Source organism: Tiliqua scincoides, chromosome 3 (assembly GCF_035046505.1).
Source record: "Tiliqua scincoides isolate rTilSci1 chromosome 3, rTilSci1.hap2, whole genome shotgun sequence".
NCBI classification, from domain to species: domain Eukaryota; kingdom Metazoa; phylum Chordata; class Lepidosauria; order Squamata; family Scincidae; genus Tiliqua; species Tiliqua scincoides.
The window spans coordinates 226,848,159-226,872,541 of record NC_089823.1 but is presented as its reverse complement, the minus strand read 5'-3'; the positions used below and the strand labels follow the sequence as shown (position 1 = coordinate 226,872,541).

At 45.7% G+C, this 24,383-nt stretch overlaps 1 protein-coding gene across 1 annotated transcript in view; it reads left to right on the top strand.

Annotated features, from left to right (window-relative positions):
- The window catches only part of SPATA16 (spermatogenesis associated 16), a 138,168-nt gene that overhangs the window by 43,059 nt on the left and 70,726 nt on the right, over positions 1 to 24,383 (top strand). Inside the window, exon 3 of the mRNA XM_066622149.1 lies at positions 6,294 to 6,383. Coding sequence (XP_066478246.1) covers positions 6,294 to 6,383 — 90 coding nt within the window. The remainder of the gene's footprint in view (positions 1 to 6,293; positions 6,384 to 24,383) is intronic.

Here is a 24,383-nt window from a genome sequence, read left to right as displayed (position 1 = left end):
TCCTGATAAACAACTGCATTTCTACTGAGGTCGAAGACACAAGCCATCCATCTCCATATTGGCACAGTTGCCTGCAGATTAAGGTATTGGTGTGGGGTTCATTAGAGCCTTGTTCTCCCTTTGCTTGTGTGCCCCACAGTGTGCCAAGCCATTACTGGGAAAAAGAATCCCAATGCATGCCTCCTCTATTGTCGTCCAGCTGTCTCGGTTCAGATTGCACTTTTTACCTGATTGTCCCTTATACAGGAAAATGCATCAGGATGAGAGGGAGGGCTGGATAGGGAGCACAGAAGGTGCACAGGGGCCTCCCATCCATGGTAATGGCCTGATACATCACATTGCATGTGCGCACATGCTGAGAGGGCCAGTAACAGAACCATTGTGTACTGGACAACTGGTCAAATGCACCCTGGAATCGGATATTTGTGTCTTCTTATTTCTCAGCACACAGTTCATTACATTAAAAATCAAGGAAAGGTTTTGTAGTTAGGATTCTACTAACATGAGTTAGGGCAGGGATGTCAAGTATACAGTCCACAGGCCAATTATGGCCAGTGGAAGCTCTTTATTCTGCCCCAATGATAATTGAACTCTCCTATATCTTGAAAATACTATCATGTCTTGCATATTTTCTGTCATTTGCAGCTATTGCGTTCCTAGGTGAAAAAAGAGCTTATTTTTGGTCATCGCCTGCTTAATGACATCACTTCCTTCTTAATTACATCACGTCCAGCACTCAGCAGGTGCCATGAATGCTATTCAGCCTGCTGTATGAAATGAATTTGACTGCCCTGAGTTAGGGTTTTCAGATATAAACTCTCTGCTGCCACTAGCCCTGGCCCAACCAACTGAGGGCAAAAATGAGGTTGCACCTCTACTAAGTGGACGGTTAAAAAAAAACCCTGGAGACCACCCATTTTCAGGAATCAATTTCCATATACCACCTGGATTTTCTCACCATTCCTATTTCTTTTGAGCTGAATAGTAAACTTGAGCAACGAACTGTAGGAAAAGAATGATGGTCCAGCATGAACATTCTTTATTCATGTGCACTGATGGCTTTTGCAGCGGTAAGGTGATGCTTACCCCCTTTTTTTTTCTTTTAAATTGAAGGGAAGATAATAGGGCCAACATTGTATTATTTTGAAGGTTTTTGAGAAGACGTCAAGAAGAAAAAATGAAAATGTCAAAAAATGGGTTGATATAGTGTATTACTTACAGGCTGTTTGGTTGAGGGAAAACTGACCGAGTGATTTACCGAAGGTATTTATAGGACAGTCTTTAGATTACAGGGGAGATGAAAAATAAATGAAAATCTATTTTGTGTTTACTTTAGCTCAGCCATTTAAAAGTCGCTGGAGGGAAGGATAACAAGATGACTGCACTAATATTCATATGCAGAGATCTATCTGCATATTTCTCTTAATTAAAATGTGCATGTGTGTGCGAATTTATGTGCAAAATGTAAATATTGATTTCTGACAGTGAGGGAATGAATGGCTGGTGTCAACTATCAGTACATTCTGATAGCCTTTGGAGCAGTGGTGCAGCTAGACGGGGTGCAAAGTACAAAGGCTTCAGTCCTAACCATACTTTCCTGAGAGTAAGCCCCACTGAACAAAATAGGACTTACTTCTGAGTAGACCTGGTTAGGCTTGTGCCCTAAGTGTTGCAGGCAGCCTCAGGCCTTCCCCCTCCCCTTTTGAGCTATTCTGGGTGGGGGGAGCAAAACAGAGGCAAATTGCTCCAAAGGGGAGGGGGAGGGGCTGCTTGCACACTGCAGAGAGGCTCCTTGCAAAACTTAGTGCTTTGCACGCACACACACACACACACACACACACACACACACACCAGCTATTTTCACTACAGTTTCTTCAGCTCTCTTCCTTGAAAAGGTCATGTTGTAGGCCTCATGGAACAGATGGTATTGGCAGCTCCTGGCTACAGTAGCATAGCTGGGGGGGACGCAAAATGATAAGTACTGCAGGCATCTCAACGTGCCATGTAAGTGGAACTTGTAGCTTTTATAAAGTGCATTTGTTCTGAATGTCCACATCCAAGTCATTCCCTACATACAGGGTCAGTGCCAGGTTATTTTGCACCCTAGGCAAGGCTAACTACTTGCACCTCCCCAAAATGTGACAGTAACTTTAAAATGCGTTTTCACTTTTTAATGTATGTTTGGTATTTATCTTTAAATAAAAATATGTTGCATTTAGTTGTGTAGTGAGTTGCATTTTTTAATTGAGTTAAAAAAAAAAAAAACTAGTCTGTATTAAACTGTGCCCCTCAAAGATCAGTACTGTACCCCTCTGAGCTCTGTGCCCTAGGCAGCTGCCTAGTTAGCACCATTCCTGCCCACACAGCCAGATGGACCTTCCATATGCTCTAGCTCATTGGTTTGCTTGCCTTCCTAACCTCTGCTTGCTTCATTCTCAATTTTTTTTTTAAAAAAGCTATCTTGCTTTTTGTTTTCCTATTAAATACATTTGTTCCTTCTTCAATATAATAATGACATTTTCTTGGGCCTTTGGAATGGGACTTCCTTGGGCCCAAATCTTTAAGGGTATGAGCCTCATGAACATGTTGTGTTGGCAACCTTCAGTCTCGAGAGACTATGGTATCGCGCTCTGAAAGGTGGTTTTCGAACATCGTCTAGTGTGGCTGAAAAGGCCAATTCGGGAGTGACAATCCCTTCCACAACGGGAGCAAGTGCAGTCTGTCCCTGGTCTGTCTCCCTGGCTATGGGCTGCCCTTCTTTGCCTCTTAGCCTCAGACTGTTGGCCAAGTGTCTCTTCAAACTGGGAAAGGCCATGCTCAGAGGCCAGGGTTTCCCACTTGTTGAGGTCCACTCCTAAGGCCTTCAGATCCCTCTTGCAGATGTCCTTGTACTGCAGCTGTGGTCTACCTGTAGGGCGCTTTCCTTGCACGAGTTCTCCATAGAGGAGATCCTTTGGGATCCAGCCATCATCCATTCTCACTGAACGCAGGCATCTCTGTTTCAGCAGTGCATACATGCTAGGGATTCCAGCACGTTCCAGGACTGTCCTCATGAACAAGTAGCTTAGAAATTTAGTACTGCAGACCCACTTAGGTGGGTCGCGAGCCAATTTCAGGTGGGTCCCCATCCATTTAAATATTTAATATATTAGACTTGATGCTACCCTGGTATATGACTGCATTTGGGGAAATGTAACAGACCTGTACTTTTAACAAGCTACTATGTATATTCTTTTAACAATGATAGTCAATGGGACATAGTCCAGGGTAAGTGTGAGTAGGATTGCAGCAAGAAAAGTTTCCTGCTTGATGGTGTCCCTTCCAGCTATGACATCACTTCCAGTAGGTCCTGACAGATTCTCATTATATAAAGTGGATCCTGGTGCTAAAAGTTTGAGAACCACTGGAAGACTTTTAAATTAAAAAGCCTATAAATAAAAGCAAAGGCTCCTCCTTTTCATATGCATGCAAGCCTGCACCAGGACTCCTGTTTTGCTTTTATTTTCCCACATTGCTGTGAGTTCTTCCCTAGCAGAGGAATGCACAACTCCCCTGTTTCAAAAGGAAGAGATAAGTGCTATCTTTTCACAGTAAAGCAATTCTCCTTGTTATCCCAAGGCAGTAAAGCTCTTCCTTCCCCGTTTCATTGTATGTGGACTAGATGCCATGGTATTGCTTTTGATTGGATCACACCAAGACTAAACACCGCCAGGGCATGCTTTGAGCAATCATCTGGATAAGCCCTGAAAGGATCCAATAAACAAAAAGTCATTTACAGGGCTCTACAAATGAGAAACTTCTTGTAGGTCTCAGCAAATGCTATTATATTCTTCCACAGAGAAGTTAGAGATCAAGAATGGTGGAGCAGATCATCTTAAGATTAAGAAGAAATCCGTCTGAATGGCGGGGGGTGGACCTGAAAACTAATTTGTTGTCGCTTTCGGAAAAACTATTTTAGAGTTTATACATACCTATCAAAACACATGCTCTAAGCATAGAAAATGTGTGGCTAACTACCAGAAAAAGATTGATTTTTTTCCCCCTAGTGATATTGCTTAGCTGTGGTGCAGCCAAATAACCTGGGGGGAAAAGATCAATATGGCTATTATCAACTGTTGACTACAGTTTGCAAAAGCAATAATCACCTCTAAAATCTTTTGCGACTGTCACAGCGATCATCCAGTTTGTTAAAGTGTTAAAGCTCTGAGCAAGGCCTTCTTAAAATGTTTCCACCAACACTTGGACATCATGGGATTGCTTTATCTAATCGTTAGAAAGACCGCTGAGGGCTTGTCCATGCTAGCAGTTTATCATAGGTCACTGCTGAGTCGAAGAAGATTTAACAGGCATGGGCAGAAATGAAAATGCTAGGAGCCAGTGTCTCCTTACCTGCCTTCCCATTTGATTATGTAGCTTTCCTTATGCCAAAGATTCAATATGGGTTAAAAAGGAAAAAAATCAAGAAACTGCCACTGTAGGGCTCCTCTCCTCCCAAGTCAAAATAATCCACGGGGAGATCAGATTGCAAACCCTATGTTGATGACGGCTGTCTTGAAACATAGCCAACACTTCTCTGCAGTTCCATATTGCAGGGATAGCTTATAGGCGTTGGCAAACAGTCTTCCAGGGAAACTTGTTCGCCATTATTGCTTTTGCCGCATAACTTGATAAGCATCTAAGGAATCCTAGTTCCCTGAAATGCAATTTGAAAACAACTGCAATATAAAACTGTTACAAATGTTCCTTTGTTCAGTACATTCCATATTAAATGAAATGTCCTTTTGCAAAGATCAAAATCTGCTTTTTTAACCTTTCTGAGAGTTACACCAGCACTGCTCTTGTGTACAATGGGAGTCCTGAGCGCCAGGCGTGCAAAAGGGTTTCAAATAGGTGTGGGGAATCTTTATGGAGACACAGTGACAAGTGGCGTAGTTAGATGGGGTGCAAAGCACTAGGTTTTGCAGGTAGCCTCACCGCAACATGCAAGTGGTCCCTCCCCCTCCCCTTCAGAGCCATTCCAGGCAGTGGGAGCAAAACAGAGGCTAAAGGCGGGCACCTCCATTTTGCTCCCATCACCTGGAATGGCTTCAAAGCGGAGGGGGAGGTGCCTCTTGCACGCTGCGGTGAGACTCCCTGCAAAACTTAGTGCTTTGCACCCCCTCTAGCTACACCACGGACAGTGGCAAGCTCTGTCAATAAAGCAAAGTAAAATATTGTACCATTACAACAGCAACTGTTACCCTGCAGATACCTGAACTTGTCTGATCTCGGAAGCTAAGCAGGGTCAGGCCTGGTTAGTACTTGGATGGTAGACTGCCTGGGAATACCAGGTGCTGTAGGCTTATACCATAGTCTTTCGAGACTGAAGGTTGCCAACCAACCACAAATGCAACTGTGTGATTCTAGCTTTGCTTCTGGTCTTGCTTTGATGTTGTTGATTTTTGGCGGTCATTATGTATGTTTATCACTACAATCCCAAAATGCAGATGACATAAGAAAAGGCATTATTACGATAATCTGTAGCGCTGATTTAATATGCTCACTAACCACTATGTAACGTGGGGGCTTTTACCGCCAGTGTCTGTAATAGGCAATGCTGTGTATGAAATTCCATTTATGACACGGCCTTAACAGACATTTTAAGAATGCCCGCTTGTCTGTCTCAGCTGTCAAAAGAGCAGATATGATAATTGATTATCAGTTATTAGCAGAAATGCTGGCATTGTAGAACTGGTTTACGGAAGGTACGTATGCAGCTTGCGTGCTACCCAGAGTTTAGTGTCCAGTGATCTTACTTATAAAGAATGCCAGATGCAAGGGAGGGCACCAGGATGAGGTCTCTTGTTATCTGGTGTGCTCCCTGGGGCATTTGATGGGCCGCTGTGAGATACAGGAAGCTGGACTAGATGGGCCTATGGCCTGAGCCAGTGGGGCTGTTCTTATGTTCTTAAACTACAATTCCCAGGAGGCCTTGCAGGTCTCTTGTTATCTGGTGTGCTCCCTGGGGCATTTGGTGGGCCGCTGTGAGATACAGGAAGCTGGACTAGATGGGCCTATGGCCTGAACCAGTGGGGCTGTTCTTATGTTCTTAACTACAATTCCCAGGAGGCCTTGCAGGTCTCTTGTTATCTGGTGTGCTCCCTGGGGCATTTGGTGGGCCGCTGTGAGATACAGGAAGCTGGACTAGATGGGCCTATGGCCTGATCCAGTGGGGCTGTTCTTATGTTCTTATGTTCTTAAAGGATTTCACCTGAAAGTTTTTTGACTTGCGTATTTGTTTCCTGTTTTTCAAGGAGCATTATTCTGAATCCTGCCTATTTCCGTAACCACCTTCGGCAAGCTGCTGTGTTCCGAAGTTTAGAGAGATATTCTGAGGCCGCAAGGTAAGTTTGGGATTAATTGGGAGCTTTCCTAAAGGCCAGGGGCGTGCGGCGGATAGGGAGGCAGGTGAGGCAGAGGCTCCCCATTGGAGTCCTTCAAAAAGCACCACTGCTGTGTGAGGTGCACAAGCACACATGACCCACATGCACAGTGCATGGGTTGTGAGCAAGGCCTCTAAGAGGAATTTTATCAGGGGGTACAAAGTTTCTTTTGGGCCCCTTTGCAGAGGGGGAGGGGTGAAACAGAGCAGGGGAGGGTGGTGATGGTTGAGGAGAATGGGGGCAGGGAGGGGCAAAGCAGGGTGAGGGAAGGGTAGAGGCAGCTGGGAAAGTCTTTGGAGCCCAGGTCTACCCAGCCATGTGGCATCAGTAGTGTCCCCAGCATCCCCAGTCATGGTAGTGTCCCCAGCATTCCATATAGGCAACAAGTCTGAGTAGATAGGAAAATGTCAGATCCCAAGAAATTTCTGGGCCCCCTCCTTGGCTCTAGGCCCCCCCTTTTGACCCTGGGCAAATTACCCCCTTTACCCCCCTCTCCTAGGGCCTGGTTGTGAGTGCTTGCGCACCTCACACAGCAGTGGCACTTTTCAAAGGACCCCAGTGGTGAGACTCTGCCTCACCTGCCTCCCCACCCACCACACGTCTCTGCTAAAGGCAGCCCAATCCTATCTCCCCATGTGGCAATGGGGGGGGGGGGGAGTTTCAGCATGTTGAGGCCTCCTCAGGGTAAGGAAATAATTTTTTCCCTTGCCTTGCGGTAAGCCCCAGTAGCTGCCATGGGTCAACTAGCAATCAGCATTGAAACAGAAAGTACCCACAAAAACAGCATAAATAAAAACAATATACAAATAAAAATTTTATTTAACTGATTGCTCACCTTCTCCCTACCATAGTCTTGATACCCTGGGTTTCATGCTTAGCCCTGATGCTTCAACAGTAACTGGTGAGATCATATCTCATTATTATTATTTGCTAATAATCATTCATTTTAATGTGAAGGGGAATGGGATGAACTGTGCAGGTCTAACAGGCTGGAAGATGTGAAGCTTGCCTTAAGGTCCTGCCTGTAAGCTTCTCCAGGCAGGGCCCATGAGAGGGGTGTAATTTGTACCCAGGCTCAGGGTCAAAAACGGGGTGCAGGAGACAAAGGGGGGATTTTACATTTTCTGATCTCACCTGGTTTCGCTTCAGTGCATGAAGTGCTGGTGATGCAAATTTGGACACATGGTGGTAGCCACTGCTGCAAGGCATATGCACCAGGCCAAGGAATGAATACATGATACACTTTAGCACAGTGTTAAATCTGAGAGGAAATTGGCCTGCTACAGAAGCTTTTTAGCTTATGGAGTGTATAGGAGCTCGGGGCCACAGCTACAAGATTACAGCTGCTGTAGAAGTAAGTTTTGGTACACACAGGAGGACACTTTCTACTATGAGCCTAAATATGATGCTAATTTTCTGCAATGATTTTCTACATTTAAAAGATTTTACAGAGACCTAGAAGTGTGTTTGGTTTTCTGTATTATCATATTTAGTTGCCAACACCACAAGGGCTGTTAGACCTGGGCTCCACATTGAAAAGCTTGGGAGACCTGAGCTCCAAAGACTATTCAGGCTGTTGCTACTCTCACGCTGCTCAGTTTTTCCCCCTTCCCACCTCTTTGGGAAGGAGCTGTACGCCCTGAAAAATTCCTCTTAGAGGCCCTGTCCCCAGGGCATCTGGTTTACTATTGAGCAGGACAGTTGGTGTGACCCAGCTCAGCTTATTATCCTTAAAGTGATCTAAGATATATTGCATGTGGACTGCAAGGTGAGACGAAATAGAATCCCAAGACTCTGCTTGGTCAATGCCAAATATGGGAAAATGTTGTGGGGGAGTTTCTAAATTGGGTTTGATGGTGGGAGAGAGATGGAGGAAGAATTAAGAGAGGGACTTGAAGTCTGACAGAAAGGCTAGTGATTGTTTTCAAGTGAGATAGAGTCTCAGGGAAGCTCACATGGGAACCGCACTGTAGAGTTACGCTAGAATTATAGCAGGAATAACATGCCCATAAAAAGGGGACGGTCAGGTTAATGTGGCGGCTGTAAATATTTAAGGAACCAACACTGGTGTCCAGAAATATCTGCCTTTGAAATTAAGAGTCAAGGTCTGTTCTTAGATATACTGTACAAGTGGAGGCCCTCATAAATTTGCAGGTGTGTTCTTCAGTGATTAATTCTTTCTCCAGGCCTATTCTCTTTTAATTCTTTCATACTCCCCCACTTGCACGCATATCGTATTCATAGACACACACACACCCGAGTCACATGTTCTCATATATGCACTGCATAATAAATAACCATCAATAAAGGGTGAAACTTTGTTGTGCAGAAAATGGTCTCCACAATGCTGGGTGGTTTTATGCAAATACTTGTCTGCACATTTTCAAAAGTAAAAAATTTCAGTGCCGTGATGACCAGGAACATACTTATTTTAAAATGTAGTTGATATCCTCAGGAACCTGTTTTGCTCTTAGATAACTGTGGAAATGACTGTGGGTTCGCAATCAGAGATCATTCAATTTCTGCTAAAGCAAACCAGTGTTTTTCTGTCTGGTACTGCCAGTGTGTCAGGAACAACTTTCCAAGATCTATCACTGAAATGCTCCCCCCCCCCAACTCTGAAGTCTCTTAACTCAAGTGTAAGCAGGCTTCAGACTTGCAGAGCGAATTTGCTTTTTTAACTAGAGCCCTAAGTCCATGAACCAAAGGCCAGTGTGAAACAGTGGCTCAGGGAGGTGGACAAATACACAGAATTAAAGAGCAGAGTACCTCTAAACATTGTCAGCCCAGAAATTTGTTCTCAGTAACTCTCATGCCAAAATCCAGCCCTGATTCATCCCCACTTTCTTTGTTTCAACAACCTCATATAGATGTTTAAAAACTCTTTTTTGTCGTTGCTGTTGTTAAACAGTGTCTGAGAACTGCAGATGCTGTCAGAAGTACTGCAAATCACCCTGAGATCTATCTGTAGATCTAACTTGCTCCTATCTTAACTGAACAAGCCAAAGATCAAGCCTGGAGCATCTTTTATGCAAAGCATGCCACTCCATAGGTCCACAGCCGCTCCAATAAAAGGTGCAAGATATGCAGAGTATATATCAAAGTGATAGGCATGGAACTTCAAAGGCCTATTTTCAAGCATGATCTAAGCTGTGGACGCTGCAGGTAGTTTGGTGGCCGTCGTCATCTCTCTCGAAGCCCAAACTGATGCAGCAACTTCAGAGCACAGGAAAGTGGACTACAGACTATTGGTAGACCTAAATTTCTTGTCCTGCTTGTGAAGCTTCCTGAGGCATCTGGAAGGTTACCGTCAGAGACAGAATGCTGGGCTAGGCAGTCCTTCAGCATGGTCCAGAGACCTGGCGCTCATGCTCTTGTGACAGATCTTATCAGCGGAGAGAAGTTTTCATAAAGATGAGCCATGATTGATTTACAGCAGTTGTTCCCAAACTGTGTGCCATGGTGCCCTCAGGTGCGGCGGAATGTCCCCAGCAGCCTCGTCTTCTGGCTGTCCTGGGTGCCACCATCTTGGATTGTGCGAGAAATCTCATACAATTTTCTCAAGAACTTGCACAATCCAAGATGGCAGTGCCCAGGAGAGCCAGGAAGAAGAGGCTGCCGCAAAAGAAGGGTGCAATGGCCATAGTAAGTTTGGGAATTCGCTTATTTACAGGATGCATTGCTACTTGATCTTCTGATGGTCCTAGCACAGACAGATTAAGCAAATGGATGGAGATATAAAAATTGATGGCCAATAGCTAGAAAGAAAGCCTTCATATACTTCATATTCTGTAGATGCTGGGACAAAAATAGGAAAATTATCACCAGCATGCCCTGTGTGTGAGCTTTCTGAGGAATATCTAGCAGAGCCCTATTGGAACAAGTGCTAAACTAGGTAGATCTTTGGTCTAATCTAGCAAGGCAGGTCTCACGTCCCTACCATTTTCTTTTCCTTTTAAAAGGACTGACCCTGGGTAAACACAGAGTGCAAACCGATAATTTACGAAACACAACCAGGCTTCACATTTGGCCTCTACTAACAATTCCCGAAGCTATAGTCCTGATTTTTGCTTTGTGTATTTGTGTAATTATAGTTCTGTCTCCTTTCTGCTGATCGGAAACACTGTCTGTTCCCTGGCTTACCAGAGTCATATTCTTCAAGAAAGTTTAAGGCTGTTCTTTTTATCACCGGCCAGAATACTTAAAGACGATGAGAAATGTAACATTTTTAAAGCCATGGGGCCGCTCTGACTGCCCCCTCACCATGTTCAAATGAAACGTGTCTATTCCTCTTCAGAGTCAAGCCCTAAAAGAAAAAAGTGGTTTTCCAAGTTCACAGTAGAAGCCAGTTGCCTGGGACAGACGGAAGCAACCCAGGAAATTGGGGGGGCAGTATTGCTGGTTATGCCCCTTATTCTTAAAATTATAAAGTTTTTATAATATGATTAGAGGAAACAAATTCAAGTTTGTTTGCTTTTATAAGGCATGAATAAATACAGATTTAAAGACCCATAAATTCAAATGGATCATCTTATATGGTGGGTAAATCACACCTGCAGCCTATGGATCAAGGTTGTATAAATGGCTGCAAACTCAATAAAAAAAACAACAATGTTGAACAGCAACTGTTACCCTGCAGATGCACAATCTCGTCTGATCTTGGAAGCTAAGCAGGGTCAGGCCTGGTTAGTACTTGGATGGGAGGCTGCCTGGGAATACCGGGTGCTGTAGGCTTATACCATAGTCTTTTGAGACTGAAGGTTGCCAACCATTGAACAAATGGAGGGGCATTGAGGATGCTCCTTTCCTGGGACATCCTTAGGATTAGCCCTCCCAGCTGCACACCTATTGATTGCCTGGTGCCCTTGATATCACAGGCAGCCCAGTCTTATGCTCCCCTAGCTCAAAGGGCTACAGCAGCAATGAAATGGCTGCCTCTGTAACCTATGGGACCAGGGAAGCTACCAGAGCTCTTCTCAAGGTAAGGGAACAAATGTTCCCTTACCCCATGTTGAGCTACAGCAGCCCCTATGGGGTTACTTTAATCTGTGCCTTCTATTGAGGAGAACCAAGGAGACCCATGTCAGGTGTTAGCATAGGCATAGGATTTGGTAGCAGAGCATGCAGCGGTCTCCACACCCTGTCCCAGGCCCAGTTCACCCCACGATTCGCCCTCTCCCACCCAGTTCTGCCTCCTATCCACCTTCCCCCGCCTTCCGCCACCCCAAAAAGCCTTACCAGAAGCCAGCTGTTCCACTTGACTTACCTCTGGCCATTCTCCTGCTGCACCTTTTTGGCACTGAGGCTCAGTGGTGAGAGGCACTGGCCTCAGTGCCAGCGCTACAGCCTTACAGAACTTCTGCAACAGTTGGGCCTGCAGTACTCTTATACCGCCAGCGCTGGATCCTGATAGGATCTGGTCTTAAGAAGGCTTCTCCCAATACTGAGACCCATTGTGAAAATTTTCTTTAAAAAATTCTTTTTAAATTAATAAAACAATGAACGCAAGAATAAATTGAAAAGCGTTCATGTGGGTGTTTAAAGAAACTTATTAAAGCAGAAGGCCTTCAGAAGTTGTGTTCAAATAACCAAGCTGCTGTATTTGTTAGGGGCAGGCCAGAAGACAACACTTGTCCTGGGGTGGGGGGTGGGGGGTTGCCCCACGTTTCCTGTGAGTCTTCAGTAACCTGGAGCCTCAATGTGGAGCGATTCATACAGAAGGCTGCTCAGAAATATGGAACTGGAAGTTTTAAATATGCAAGTTGTAATACCACCATTTAAAACCTCCTGTAAGGGCAGCACGAGAACTGGAAATACAACTTTAGTCTTTATGTAACTCTGGATCATTTTCATGGGCCTGTCAGTGACCCTTGAAAATGCGCATTGGCAAAATAGGCAGGGAGCTTTCTGTCCGGTCTGTGGGCGTACTGGGGAATGTTCCAGAAGATTTCTCCCCTGCTTAAAATATTGCCACTTTAACACGCTCGATGCCCAATAAAAGAAGTTTAGTGCCTCCGCTGCTTTGTTTGCAAGTCGTTTGGAGAACCATTGCAAGCAGCTGCTTCATTCATTGCCAATTTGCTTCTGCCCAAACTGAAGGCATATCTGCAACGGGCGCTTATGGAAAAGTCCTGCTGGATCTCAAAGCAAAACAGAACAATAAAGAAACTTGACCAGGAAATGAAAGGAGTTGGCATCCATATTTCTCTGTAAGACCATGGGCTGGAAGTAGCTCCCTCCCACACATATTCTCGATAAACAATCTAATTTTGTAAGATTATAATTTAGTCAGATTTTTCTGCATTACATCCCAATCCTATTTACCCAGCCATCTTCTGCCATGCACAGGGTGACCAGACACCCCTTTTTCCAGGACATGTCCTCTTTTTCAGCCTCACGTCCTGGAAAAAACTTAAATGTCCTCCTTTCCCCTGCAGGCAGCGCATAGCCTTCTTGTCATTAATAAATTATCTGTAATAAACTATATGTAATATAGTTTTAAATTTAATAATCAGTAATATAGTATTTAACCACATGAAATCAATATATGAGTGTTTTCAGCTTTTATTTGGCATGTCCTACATTTTTATTGGATGTCCTACATTTTGGGGTACCTGGTTCTTTTTTGCGGTTATGACATCTGGTCATCCTGGCCATGCAGCTGCACCGACAGAGCACACAATGCATGCTATGGTGGTGGGGGGGAGCAATCAGACAACAAGAGGTAAATAAAAATATGTTTTACTTACCTCCCGGTAGGCTGCCTGATCACCTATGGACACAGACTTCAGATCCAGACCAACTAGTTATGCTGCCATAAGTCCCAGGAGAGGAAAGGAATGGGACAGGATCCAGCATGCATCTTTGCTGCCAGGATATACCCCTGCCAGCCCACAAACGGCCACCTTTTCTGGACTGGCAGAGCATCTGGGTGAATCTGGCATATGCTGGCTATTTAAATCAGTGGCTCTATGCAGTGGCATAGCTATGGGGGTGCAAAGTACTAAGTTTTGCAGGGATCCTCACTGTGGCATGCAAGTGGCCCCTTTCCCTCCCCGTTGGAGCCATTCTGGGTGGTGGGTGCAAAACAGAGGCAAATACAGGAAGGCGAACATCTCTGTTTTTTGCCCCCACAATCCAGAATGACTCTGAATGGGAGAGGGAGGGGCCGCTTGCATGCTGCAGTAAGGCTCCCTACAAAACTTAGCACTCTGCACCCCCTCTAGCAATGCCACAGGCTCTGTCATGCACAATGGCAGCCGCAGACCTCTGCAGCCCCACGGCCAGGGCAAAGCTCCGCGATAGCACGCACCCCCACTGGCTATTGCCTCCCCCCATGCAGAAATCCACCCCCTACTCACCAGAGGCTCACAGAGCCTCACTCAACCTCCTCCCATGCCCCAGGGCGGTCAATGGCAGGCACGCAACTGCACAATGGCAGTGCAGTTTTCTCACCACCACAATGGGGCCTACTGCAGAGGATTGCAAGATCTGCTGCCATAAGCCCTTGAAAGGATTGGCCCATACATGGCGTAATCCTGAGGCAATGGGCTTCTGCAGGTGTAGCAGTTAGAGCTGAAGGTTCTTTCTACAACTTTTTTGAAGGTGGAGGCGCTGCTGCTCACCTCTGCTGCTCCTGCACCTCTAAAAAGCCTCCAAAAAGATCCAAAAAGGGGAAAGAGAAGAAGAGAAAGCATGAATGAGAGTGGGGTGGTAGTGGTTCCAATTCTTCTTGGGTGGGTTACACAGGCATGCCTCCCTATCCAGGGGGATCCGTTCCATGGATTCCCCACAAATATGGGGATATGGGGGAAACCGTGGATATGGTAGATGCTATTTAAATACTCCCTGTGCCCCGCTCCATGCTCCCATTCCATTACCTTCATTTTTGTGTATAGAGCTGTAAGCGCTGGTGTTTTTTTCTTAAACCAAGTGAAACTTGCTAAACTGAAGGGCAAACATGCACATTCTGTTCATGTTCAGTTAGGCTCTCTCTAGTGTGCAGGCTGGAACATAGGGGGCGTGATGGGGTGTGGGGGGCTGCAGATAATTGACAGTCCAATCCTAAGCAGGTCTGCTCAAAAATAAGTTCCATTATGTTCAATGGGGCTTGCTCCCAGGAAAGCGTGCATAGGATTGTAGCCTAAATTGGCACGTACAGGATCCACCGATATGGGGACCTTCCTGCACTTCCCCTTCCACTCAGGCCTCCTGGAAGAGGAGACACAGGCATTGGTGTACTGCCACCTCAAACACTAGGTGCCAGTCTGCTTCCTGGGGTCTCCTCCATGTTTAGGGACTGCGACCCTTGGGGGACGAATTTTTTGCCATTCCTTTGCTGTGCAGACTGTTTTGAGAATTTTACCTTTCTAGCAGCAAAGCAGTATATAAGTGTTCTAAATAATAAATAGAATTTATTGCACCTGCAAATAACACCGAGCGGACTGAGTGCGGGATCTTGCGCACGCAAGGCACGTACATTGCTGTGATGCTACCGGCCATTTGTTGAACTGTGGACCTCCTCTTTACGAAAGCAGCCTATTGAAAAGTTTCACGTTAGCTGTGGAGCTTTAAATATTTCCTTCCGGAGCGAAGGAGCAAAAGAGACCTCCACTGGAGAGGAAAGGACAAACAGTGACGTCAGCCTGATCTGCAGGGAAGGGAAGGACACAGAAAAGAGTGTGTTTTCTGCAAATGTGGAGCTAAGAGTTACCTGGAGCACTTGCTGCTATGACCTCCCTTACCCCTAGGGAGGCATTCCAAAAAGGGCCCACTGCAAATTAGATCTAAGAAAGCCGCCGCTGACATTCATCAGGATCCTCTGAAGCCCACAGGAAAGTCCACACAGCCTGTTATTAAATTTGACACCAGCATATGATGACAGCCTGCATCCCCAAAATACCAGTTGCTATTTCCATGCTAGACTTGTTAGGCTTCCAACCGTCCAGGGCTTTTTCTGATCTCCAAAATAACAATTGATTCACACTGAGCCAGGCCAAGTTTGGCAGGCTGCTTTGATTACTAATTAATTTTTTTTTTTTTACTCTCCAACTAAGCAATATGTTAATGCTGTTAGCGCAATTTATTTCCTTAAAGGAGATGGAAAGGCATTCGTAAGGTGTGGGAAAGAAACAGAGCTGAAATTACAGTCCCATTCTCAGGGCACATGCTGTGGAACTTAAGTCACACTACATTTCTCCATTATTGTTCCATGTTGTACTCCCTTTAAGTAAGTCAGGCGGAGGCTTAGGACCAAATGAAACATGATTAGAGCCAAACATGATTAGAGCCAATGTGCTTAAGTTTACTCTCCTGAATAAGTCGCAGAGGCCCACTCTGATTTGGGGCTGCAGCAGGAGCAATGGGGTGCCTTGGCCACCTTCCCTGTTTTTGTCCTGATCTGACTCTCCTTCCCTGAGCTGCTGTTTGCCCTAGGAGTGAGTTCCCATCAACATCAGTTAAGTCTGCCTTCCCAGGTCAAATGGCAGCCATATGGGAGGCTGATCCAGAGCAGGATCGTGGCAGGGGAAGGCGGGGGAAGATCCCACACAAGCAATTTTCCCTCTGAAAAATCATCCCCCTGCTACGGCCAATTGCCCTGAAGCAACTTATTTCCTCAAAACACAAGTCCTGGTTAAAACATTCTAACAATGAATGATGACACAAACACTATCTATTTTGATTCGCTACCTGTCTAAAGGCAAGTAGTGGTGAGGTCAGCAATAGTACTCTTGAGTTTAGCTCCCCCGGATTTTGAACGCCGCCATGAAAACAGTTCCTCTGCTTTGGCAGGTTCAAGTCTGAGTGGGCCCAAGCGGTCATGTGAAGGCCAAAAAGGGAGCATAGGATATCAGCAGCGCTGGTGCCACCTGTATCAGTCCCTGCCCTCCCCCAACATGCCACCAACCAGCCCCAATCCCTGCCCTGATGCTCCCCCTCCCCACCCATGGCCCATCCACCCCAACTACCATAGCTTCACTGGAGGTGGCTGGGTGCTCTGATGCCGTGCACACATGGTCACTAGCTGCCCAGGCCAGGCCTTCCATTGACAGAACAGGAGTTCCATCTTCAGAAGTATTATATTATAATAATAATAATAATAATAATAATTCAACTGGCTTCTTCAACACGTGTGCTCAACATGCCAACTTGATGCTTCTTCGTGCTTTAGGGTTCTTTCTTTCTTTCGTTCTTTCTTTCTTTCCTTTACCTCTAATTCTTCTGTCCTTTCAGGTTTTCTCCTTTCCCAGCCTGTCTATTAAGCCGTACCTTGAGGCAGGCTCTGCCTTTCTTGCACAGCCACAAAGATTGTCATTTTTAAAAAGGGTCTCTTTTTGGCTGTTGGTCTTGCACTGTAGTTCTCTTGCTACGCTTCTTTTTGGAATAGAAACATTACAGCTTATTACACCAAGATGGGTTTCTATTTTAATGGCAACCCCTATACAGAGAGAGAGAGAGAAAGAACGGGCGAGGGAGGGGGCTGTGGCCTGGCAGTTAATGTTCTAGTGCCGTGCAGGAGATTTATTTATTCTTCCCAGCCCCAGTCTCACACTGCCCAAGTCACCTGGGAATACACACATTTCCGAAACAGCATGCTCGGGCCCTTACGATGCCGCTTCTCAATGGCTTCTTTTGATATGATGAAGGTTCAGGGTTGGCAGGTTGCAGAGAGAGTTCAAGCCAGCCAAAAATATATTACCACAGCATTAAGTCCCAGGGAAGTGTAAAGGGGGAGGAGGCAGAGCCAGAGGGATTGATCGGAGTCTGGGCTGCTGCAATTGGCAGTCATTTCTATGAATGGGTCAATATCTGTCATACAATCTGTGACGGTTCGGACTTCATTCCTGTTCCAGCCTCAGCCCCTTACAGAGATTCATCCAACTATTTATGATAGTTTCTTTGTTATTTATTATACATACACCCCATTTTATTGCCAGGATTGGCTCTGTGAGCGACTTATGATTAAAATGCATATAACTATACCAGTGTTTCTCAGACTGTGGGTTGGGACCCACCAGGTGGGTCATGAACCAATTTCAAGTGGGTCCCCATGCATTTCAATATTTTATTTTTAATATATTAGAGCTAAACAAGCGCATCGGTAAAGCAGCTACCACGTTTTCCAGACTCACAAAGAGAGTCTGGTCCAACAAGAAGCTGACGGAACATACCAAGATCCAGGTCTACAGAGCTTGCGTCCTGAGTACACTTCTGTACTGCAGCGAGTCATGGACTCTTCGCTCACAACAGGAGAGGAAACTGAGCGCTTTCCACATGCGCTGCCTCCGACGCATCCTCGGCATCACCTGGCAGGACAAAGTTCCAAACAACACAGTCCTGGAACGTGCTGGAATCCCTAGCATGTATTCACTGCTGAAACAGAGACGCCTGCGTTGGCTTGGTCATGTCGTGAGAATGGATGATGGCCGGATCCCAAAGGATCTCCTCTATGGAGAACTCGTGCAAGGAAAGCGCCCTACAGGTAGACCACAGCTGCGATACAAGGACATCTGCAAGAGGGATCTGAAGGCCTTAGGGATGGACCTCAACAAGTGGGAAACCCTGGCCTCTGAGCGGCCCGCTTGGAGGCAGGCTGTGCAGCATGGCCTTTCCCAGTTTGAAGAGACACTTTGCCAACAGTCTGAGGCTAAGAGGCAAAGAAGGAAGGCCCATAGCCAGGGAGACAGACCAGGGACAGACTGCACTTGCTCCCGGTGTGGAAGGGATTGTCACTCCCGGATTGGCCTTTTCAGCCACACTAGACGCTGTGCCAGAACCACCTTTCAGAGCGCGATACCATAGTCTTTCGAGACTGAAGGTTGCCAATACAATACAATTAGACTTGATGCTACCGTGGTATGTGACTGCATTTCGGGAAACGTTGCACACCTGCACTTTTAACAGGCTATTATGCTTTTAACAATGATAGTAAATGGGACTTCCTCCTGGGTAAGTGTGGGTAGGATTGCAGCCTAGGATTGTTAAAAAATTTTCCTGTTTGATGATGTCACTTCCGGTCATGACATCATTTCTAGTGGGTCTTGACAGATTCTCATTATATAAAGTGGGTCCAGGTGCGAAAAGTTTGAGAACCACTGAACTATACAATCATAATTGTGTCCCATGTATGGTGGAATCTTTTGGTCTCTGGTAGTTGATGTCATAGTTCAAGTTCTGGGCTCCTCCTGTCAGAGGACGTTGGCAGAAGAAAGGACGGAAAATCATAATACAGTCTTCATGGAGCTGGTTGGATACCAGAACAAACACTGAGAATTACATTCTTAGATGTGGTCTGAAGACTAAAAATATTTAAATATTACATTTATATGCCATCCTTTCTCCAAGGAGCCCAGAGCAGCAAACATGGTTCTCCTCTCCACCCCATTTTATCTTCACAACAACCCTGTGAGATATATCAGGATGAGAGCTAGTGACTGGCCCAAGGTCACCCAGTGAGCTTCATGACTGAGTATTGATTTGAACCTGGGTCTCCCAAATCTTAGTCCAACACTTCAACCACTTGCCACTTGGATAGTATTGTACCAATCAATATTCAGACCCTAGACAGTCATCATAATAAATGTTTTAAAAAAGTAAAAATAAAATCAATGCAAACAGTGGTGTTGCTATGGGGCGTGGGTCACACCGGGTGATGTGCACAAGGGGGGATGATTCCACTACTGGCCCAAAATTTTTCAAATCTTGCTATTTTGAATAATACCATCATGTTATGTATCATTCAATGTGGAATTTCATGCAGAATGCAACGAAATGAACGGCATTGAAATATCTCTATTCTAACAAAAGTTATAGCCAAGAAACCATTGGGGCGGGACAATGGTGCATCACCACGCCCACCAACTGGGGTGTCGCCCCGCCCACTGCATGGGAGGAGGTCCATCGTGGGGGTGATGCGCTGGGGGCGACGCAATCCCTAGTGACACCACTGAATACAGAAGCATTAGTAATAGGCTTCTGATAATAATATGATAAATGATAAAACATTTGTAATATGATAATATCATAATATGGTAAATATATAACCCCTGCTAATTGGGTAAGAGGCACTTTTTCAAGTGGGTGCTCCTCTTTTTAGCAGGGGGAGAGTAACTGGCCCACCTCACCCCAGCACTGTCTGTTCTAGTGGCTTCTGCTGGTATTCATTTGCATCTTTTTAGATTGTGAGCCCTTTTGGGACAGGGAGCCATTTAGTTATTTGTTTTTTTCTCTGTATACCGCTTTGTGAACTTTTAGTTGAAAAGCGGTATATAAATACTGTTGATTGATTGATAATACCTGACATTCATTACCTGACGAGAGGCATAGCTTAAGAGGGTCCCCTTAGGGAAGCTGTGCATTAAAAAGGAGCCACAGTGAAAAAGGTATTGTGCGTTAGCAGGTTTCACCTCTTGAATGGAAAAGCACACACAGCAGAATCTCACCTGAAGATCTCAGGAAAATGTTTCTAATAGCTAAAGCCTTCCCCTAAGGGGCTTTGTGCCCAGGTTGTTATGGGCTTCTAACATAATAACCAGCATTTTGAAATGGAGCTGGAAGTCAAACAGGTAGTCCAGCAGTTTTCAACCAGGGTGCTGCAGCACATTAGTGTGCTGCAAATGATCCACAGGTGTGCCACTGGAGAAGGGGGCATTTATTATTAGAATCATTGGGGAATGCAAGCCCACTGCTGGTAGTATGGTGCACCTTGTCAGTTGTCAAAAAACTGACAGTGTGCTTGACAATTTGCATTCTCTCTCCCTCCAATCCATCCTAATAACTCCTTCCTGAAAACGTTCATTTCCCAGCACCTCTTTCAGGGACAAGGCCTAAAAACCCTCTGAAAGGAATGATGAGTCACATGTATCAGATTAGCAGTGATGTCGTTGCAGATTCTTATCATGTTTTGGAATGCTATTCTGTGTGCCAGATAGTTTTAGGGCACAGTCCTAACCTATGTCAGTGCTTTCCAGCACTGGCATAACAGTGCCAATGGGACATGTGCTGCATCCATGTGTCACTCACAGAGGCCTCCTCAAAGGAAGGGAATGTTTGTTCCCTTTCCTCAGAGCTGCATTGCCCTTATGTCAGTGCTGGAGAGCACTGACATAAGGGGTTAGGATTGCGCCCTTAGTTGTTATGGTTCTGATCAGTGGCATAGCTAAAGGGGGTGCAAAGCACTAAGTTTTGCAGGGAGCCTCACCGCAGCATGCAAGGGGCCCCTCCCCTTCGGAGCCATTCCAGGCAGTGGGAACAAAACAGAAGCATACGCCTGGCTTTGAAGGGGAGGGGCCCTTTGCATGCTGTGGTGAGGCTCCCTGCAAAACCTAGCGCTTTGCACCCCCGCTAGCTATGCCACTGGTTCTGATGTCGCTGAGCTGGTCTTCATTATGCATAAGAACATAAGAACAGCCCCACTGGATCAGGCCATAGGCCCATCTAGTCCAGTTTCCTGTATCTCACAGCGGCCCACCAAATGCCCGAGGGAGCACACCAGATAACAAGAGACCTCATCCTGGTGCCCTCCCTTGCATCTCCCTTGCATGCAATTTTTACCTAAGGCAAACCAACAGCCCTTCTAAGAAAATAGTAACTCTTTTGACTCTGGAAGTATATATCCCATAAATGTCTGCAGTAAGGGCTAAAGAAGACAAAGTGCCAGTTCTGTGGTATCCTCCCATATATGTTGTATGGTTTTACTCCACCCAGTGGCCAAATGCAGCAAATAAGACCCAGATGTGAAATCTGTTTTATTCCACTGTACTTGAGCTTTGTTGCCTTCATTCCTGCAATGCAGTGACCTTATTCTGGGTACTTCCAGATGGGGTGTTTAGCATGAGATTATCGCAGTTTGTTCGCACGCTTTTTACGAGTTGTTCATATAGCACCATCATTCATCCTCCATCCATCTGTGGTCTACCCATAGTTTCCTGGGGTTAAATCATTACATTTATTAACAGGGCAACTCCATCAATAATGAACAAGGTGCTAAAGCAGCACAGTGACTAGAAGTGCAGGTATTTATTAGAGCTACTGTTTCATCTTTGATGAGAGGCACATGCCCAGACTCCACAGACCACAAGGGAAATAGAGAGGGTAAAGGAGGGAGGGTCAGTCTTCTGTGTCCCCCAATCATGCCATATCTACTAACATGAGGACGAGACATTGCAGTTCCTCATTTCACAGCAAAGCAGGAATCATTCACTGGCTGCTGCTCCGAAGAGTGAGTTCAGAAGTGCCCTGTACCCTAATTGAGATCACATTGCTCTTCAAGAGACTGAAATTCAACCCCAGAGGTGTTGGGAAGTCAAACTGGCTCTGCCAGTCTGCCGAGTGTGTTGAGATTGAGATTCTTATGCCATTTGATCAGAGGTTAGGAAAGCACTCCAGGCTCTAGGTCCCAGGGCTGAAGGCACATGAGGCAGGAACCCTACGCAAGCTATGAAGGTCTGGATCTGGATCTGGTCAGTACCTGGATGTACTCACAAGTGCTGTACATGCTATCTTGATTAACATCATAGAGCAGGGGTGTCCAAAGTTTTTGGCAGGAGGGCCACATCATCCCTCTGACACTGTGTCGGGGGCCGGGGGAAAAAAGAACTAATTTACATTTAAAATTTGAATAAATTTACATAAATGAATATATTAAAGATGGAACATATGAATGAATGAAGGTCTTGCAATAGCTCAAGGCCTGTAAAAGGCCTTGTGCAAAGCAAGGCTGGCCTTTCCTTTGCTGCTGCTACTGTATCACAGACATGAAACAACAAGCCGTGGAAGGAGCCCTCATCCCACAGCTCACGCAAGAGGTCAAACAGTTGTCCTCATGCTGAGAGCAGTTGCATCGGGCCAGTGTGGGCTCCAACAAATCTCTGGAGGGCCAGAGGCTCACTGGAGAATGGGGGCTCCCTGAGGGCCGTATTGAGAGGCCTCGAGGGCCGCAAGTGGCCCCAGGGCCGGGGTTTGGGCACCCCTGTCATAGAGGAAAGGCAGATTGTACCTGTAACAAAAAGACGTGTGCACATCTTCCTGTGTTAATCATTACTAGTTAATCATCTCTGCTTGATCATAGTCCTAGCTCAATGGATTTCATTTCTCAGGAACAAAGTACTAAGAAAATAATGTTAACAGTTTGGTACATAAGAACAGCCCCACTGGATCAGGCCATAGGCCCATCTAGTCCAGCTTCCTGTATCTCACAGCAGGCCCACCAAATGCCCCAGGGAGCACACCTGATAACAAGAGACCTGCATCCTGGTGCCCTCCCTTGCATCTGACATAGCCCATTTCTAAAATCAAGAGGTTGCACATACACATCATGGCTTGTAACCTGCAATGGATTTTTCCTCCAGAAACTTGTCCAATCCCCTTTTAAAGGCATCCAAGCCAGATGCCATCACCACATCCTGTGGCAAGGAGTTCCACAGACCAACCACACGTAGAGTAAAGAAATATTTTCTTTTGTCTGTCCTAACTCTCCCAACATTCAATTTTAGTGGATGTCCCCTGGTTCTGGTGTTATGTGAGAGTGTAAAGAGCATCTCCCTATCCACTATATCTTTCCCATGCATAATTTTGTATGTCTCAATCATGTCCCCCCTCAGGCATCTCTTTTCTAGGCTGAAGAGGCCCAAACGCCGTAGCCTTTCCTCATAAGGAAGTGCCCCAGCCCGGCAATCATCTTAGTTGCCCTCTTTTGTACCTTTTCCATTTCCACTATATCCTTTTCAAGATGCGGCGACAGAACTGGACACAATACTCCAGGTGGGGCCTTACCATCAATTTGCACAATGGCATTATAATATTAGCCTTTTTGTTCTCAATACCTTTTCTAATGATCCCAAGCATAGAATTGGCCTTCTTCACTGCCGCCGCACATTGGGTCGACACTTTCATCGACCTGTCCACCACCACCCCAAGATTTCTCTCCTGATCTGTCACAGACAGCTCAGAACCCATCAGCCTATATGTGAAGTTTTGATTTTTTGCCCCAATGTGCATGACTTTACACTTACTTACATTGAAACACATCTGCCATTTTGCTGCCCATTTTGCCAGTTTGGAGAGATCCTTCTGAAGCTCCTCACAATCACTTCTGGTCTTCGCCAATCGGAAAAGTTTGGTGTCGCCTGCAAACTTAGCCACCCAGATTGTTATGGTTGTATCCTGCAGTTATGCCGGATCCCAACACCCGTTTCCTGGGTGTTCTGAGCAGCTTCAAGCCACTCCACTCTCCTCAAACGTGCGCCACCTCAGGAGGTGGTGCAAGTCCGAGTAGACCCACGGGGCAAGGGCGCCTTACCCAGAGGTAAGGGGAAAAGTTTTCCCTTGCCTCTGGCTGAGCCGCCTTTGGGCCGCTGACCTGTGCTGGATACAACACAAGCCTCTTGGCTTGCCTGTTCCAGCGCAGGGTAGGATTGTGCCCAAAATAAGTTTTTAAAAAATCCAACATACAGTACTACAGCCTATATGTGTAAAATCCATGTAGGCTGAAATCATGTGGTCAGGTCCTCAGGGGGATGAAATAGGAAATCAGCTGCGCGCCTTTGGCTTGCACATTTTTTCTACAAGTAGACCATATTTGAGCAAGATGCTCTTGCAGGAATGCTGGAGATGGAGCAGATGTGGCAAACAGGTGGAGAGGGTGGATGTTCACTCACTCTCCTCCATTTGAAGAGCTGGAGCAAAGAGTATCATATGATCCAGAACAATGATGTCAGAACAGGAGGTTGGTTGTACAGGTTGATTACCTCTTAATCTAGAATTCCAAAAACCAGAATGCTCCAAAATCCAGAACTTTTTTCAGCGCCAACATGACATCACATGATCTTAGGTTCCAGTCAGCTGCATTCATACTGGAAAAAGAAATCATGGTTCAACGTACACAAACTCATGCACAAAATTATTAAAAACACTGTATAAAATAACTCTCAGACTACGTGTGTGAGGTGCATATGAATCACG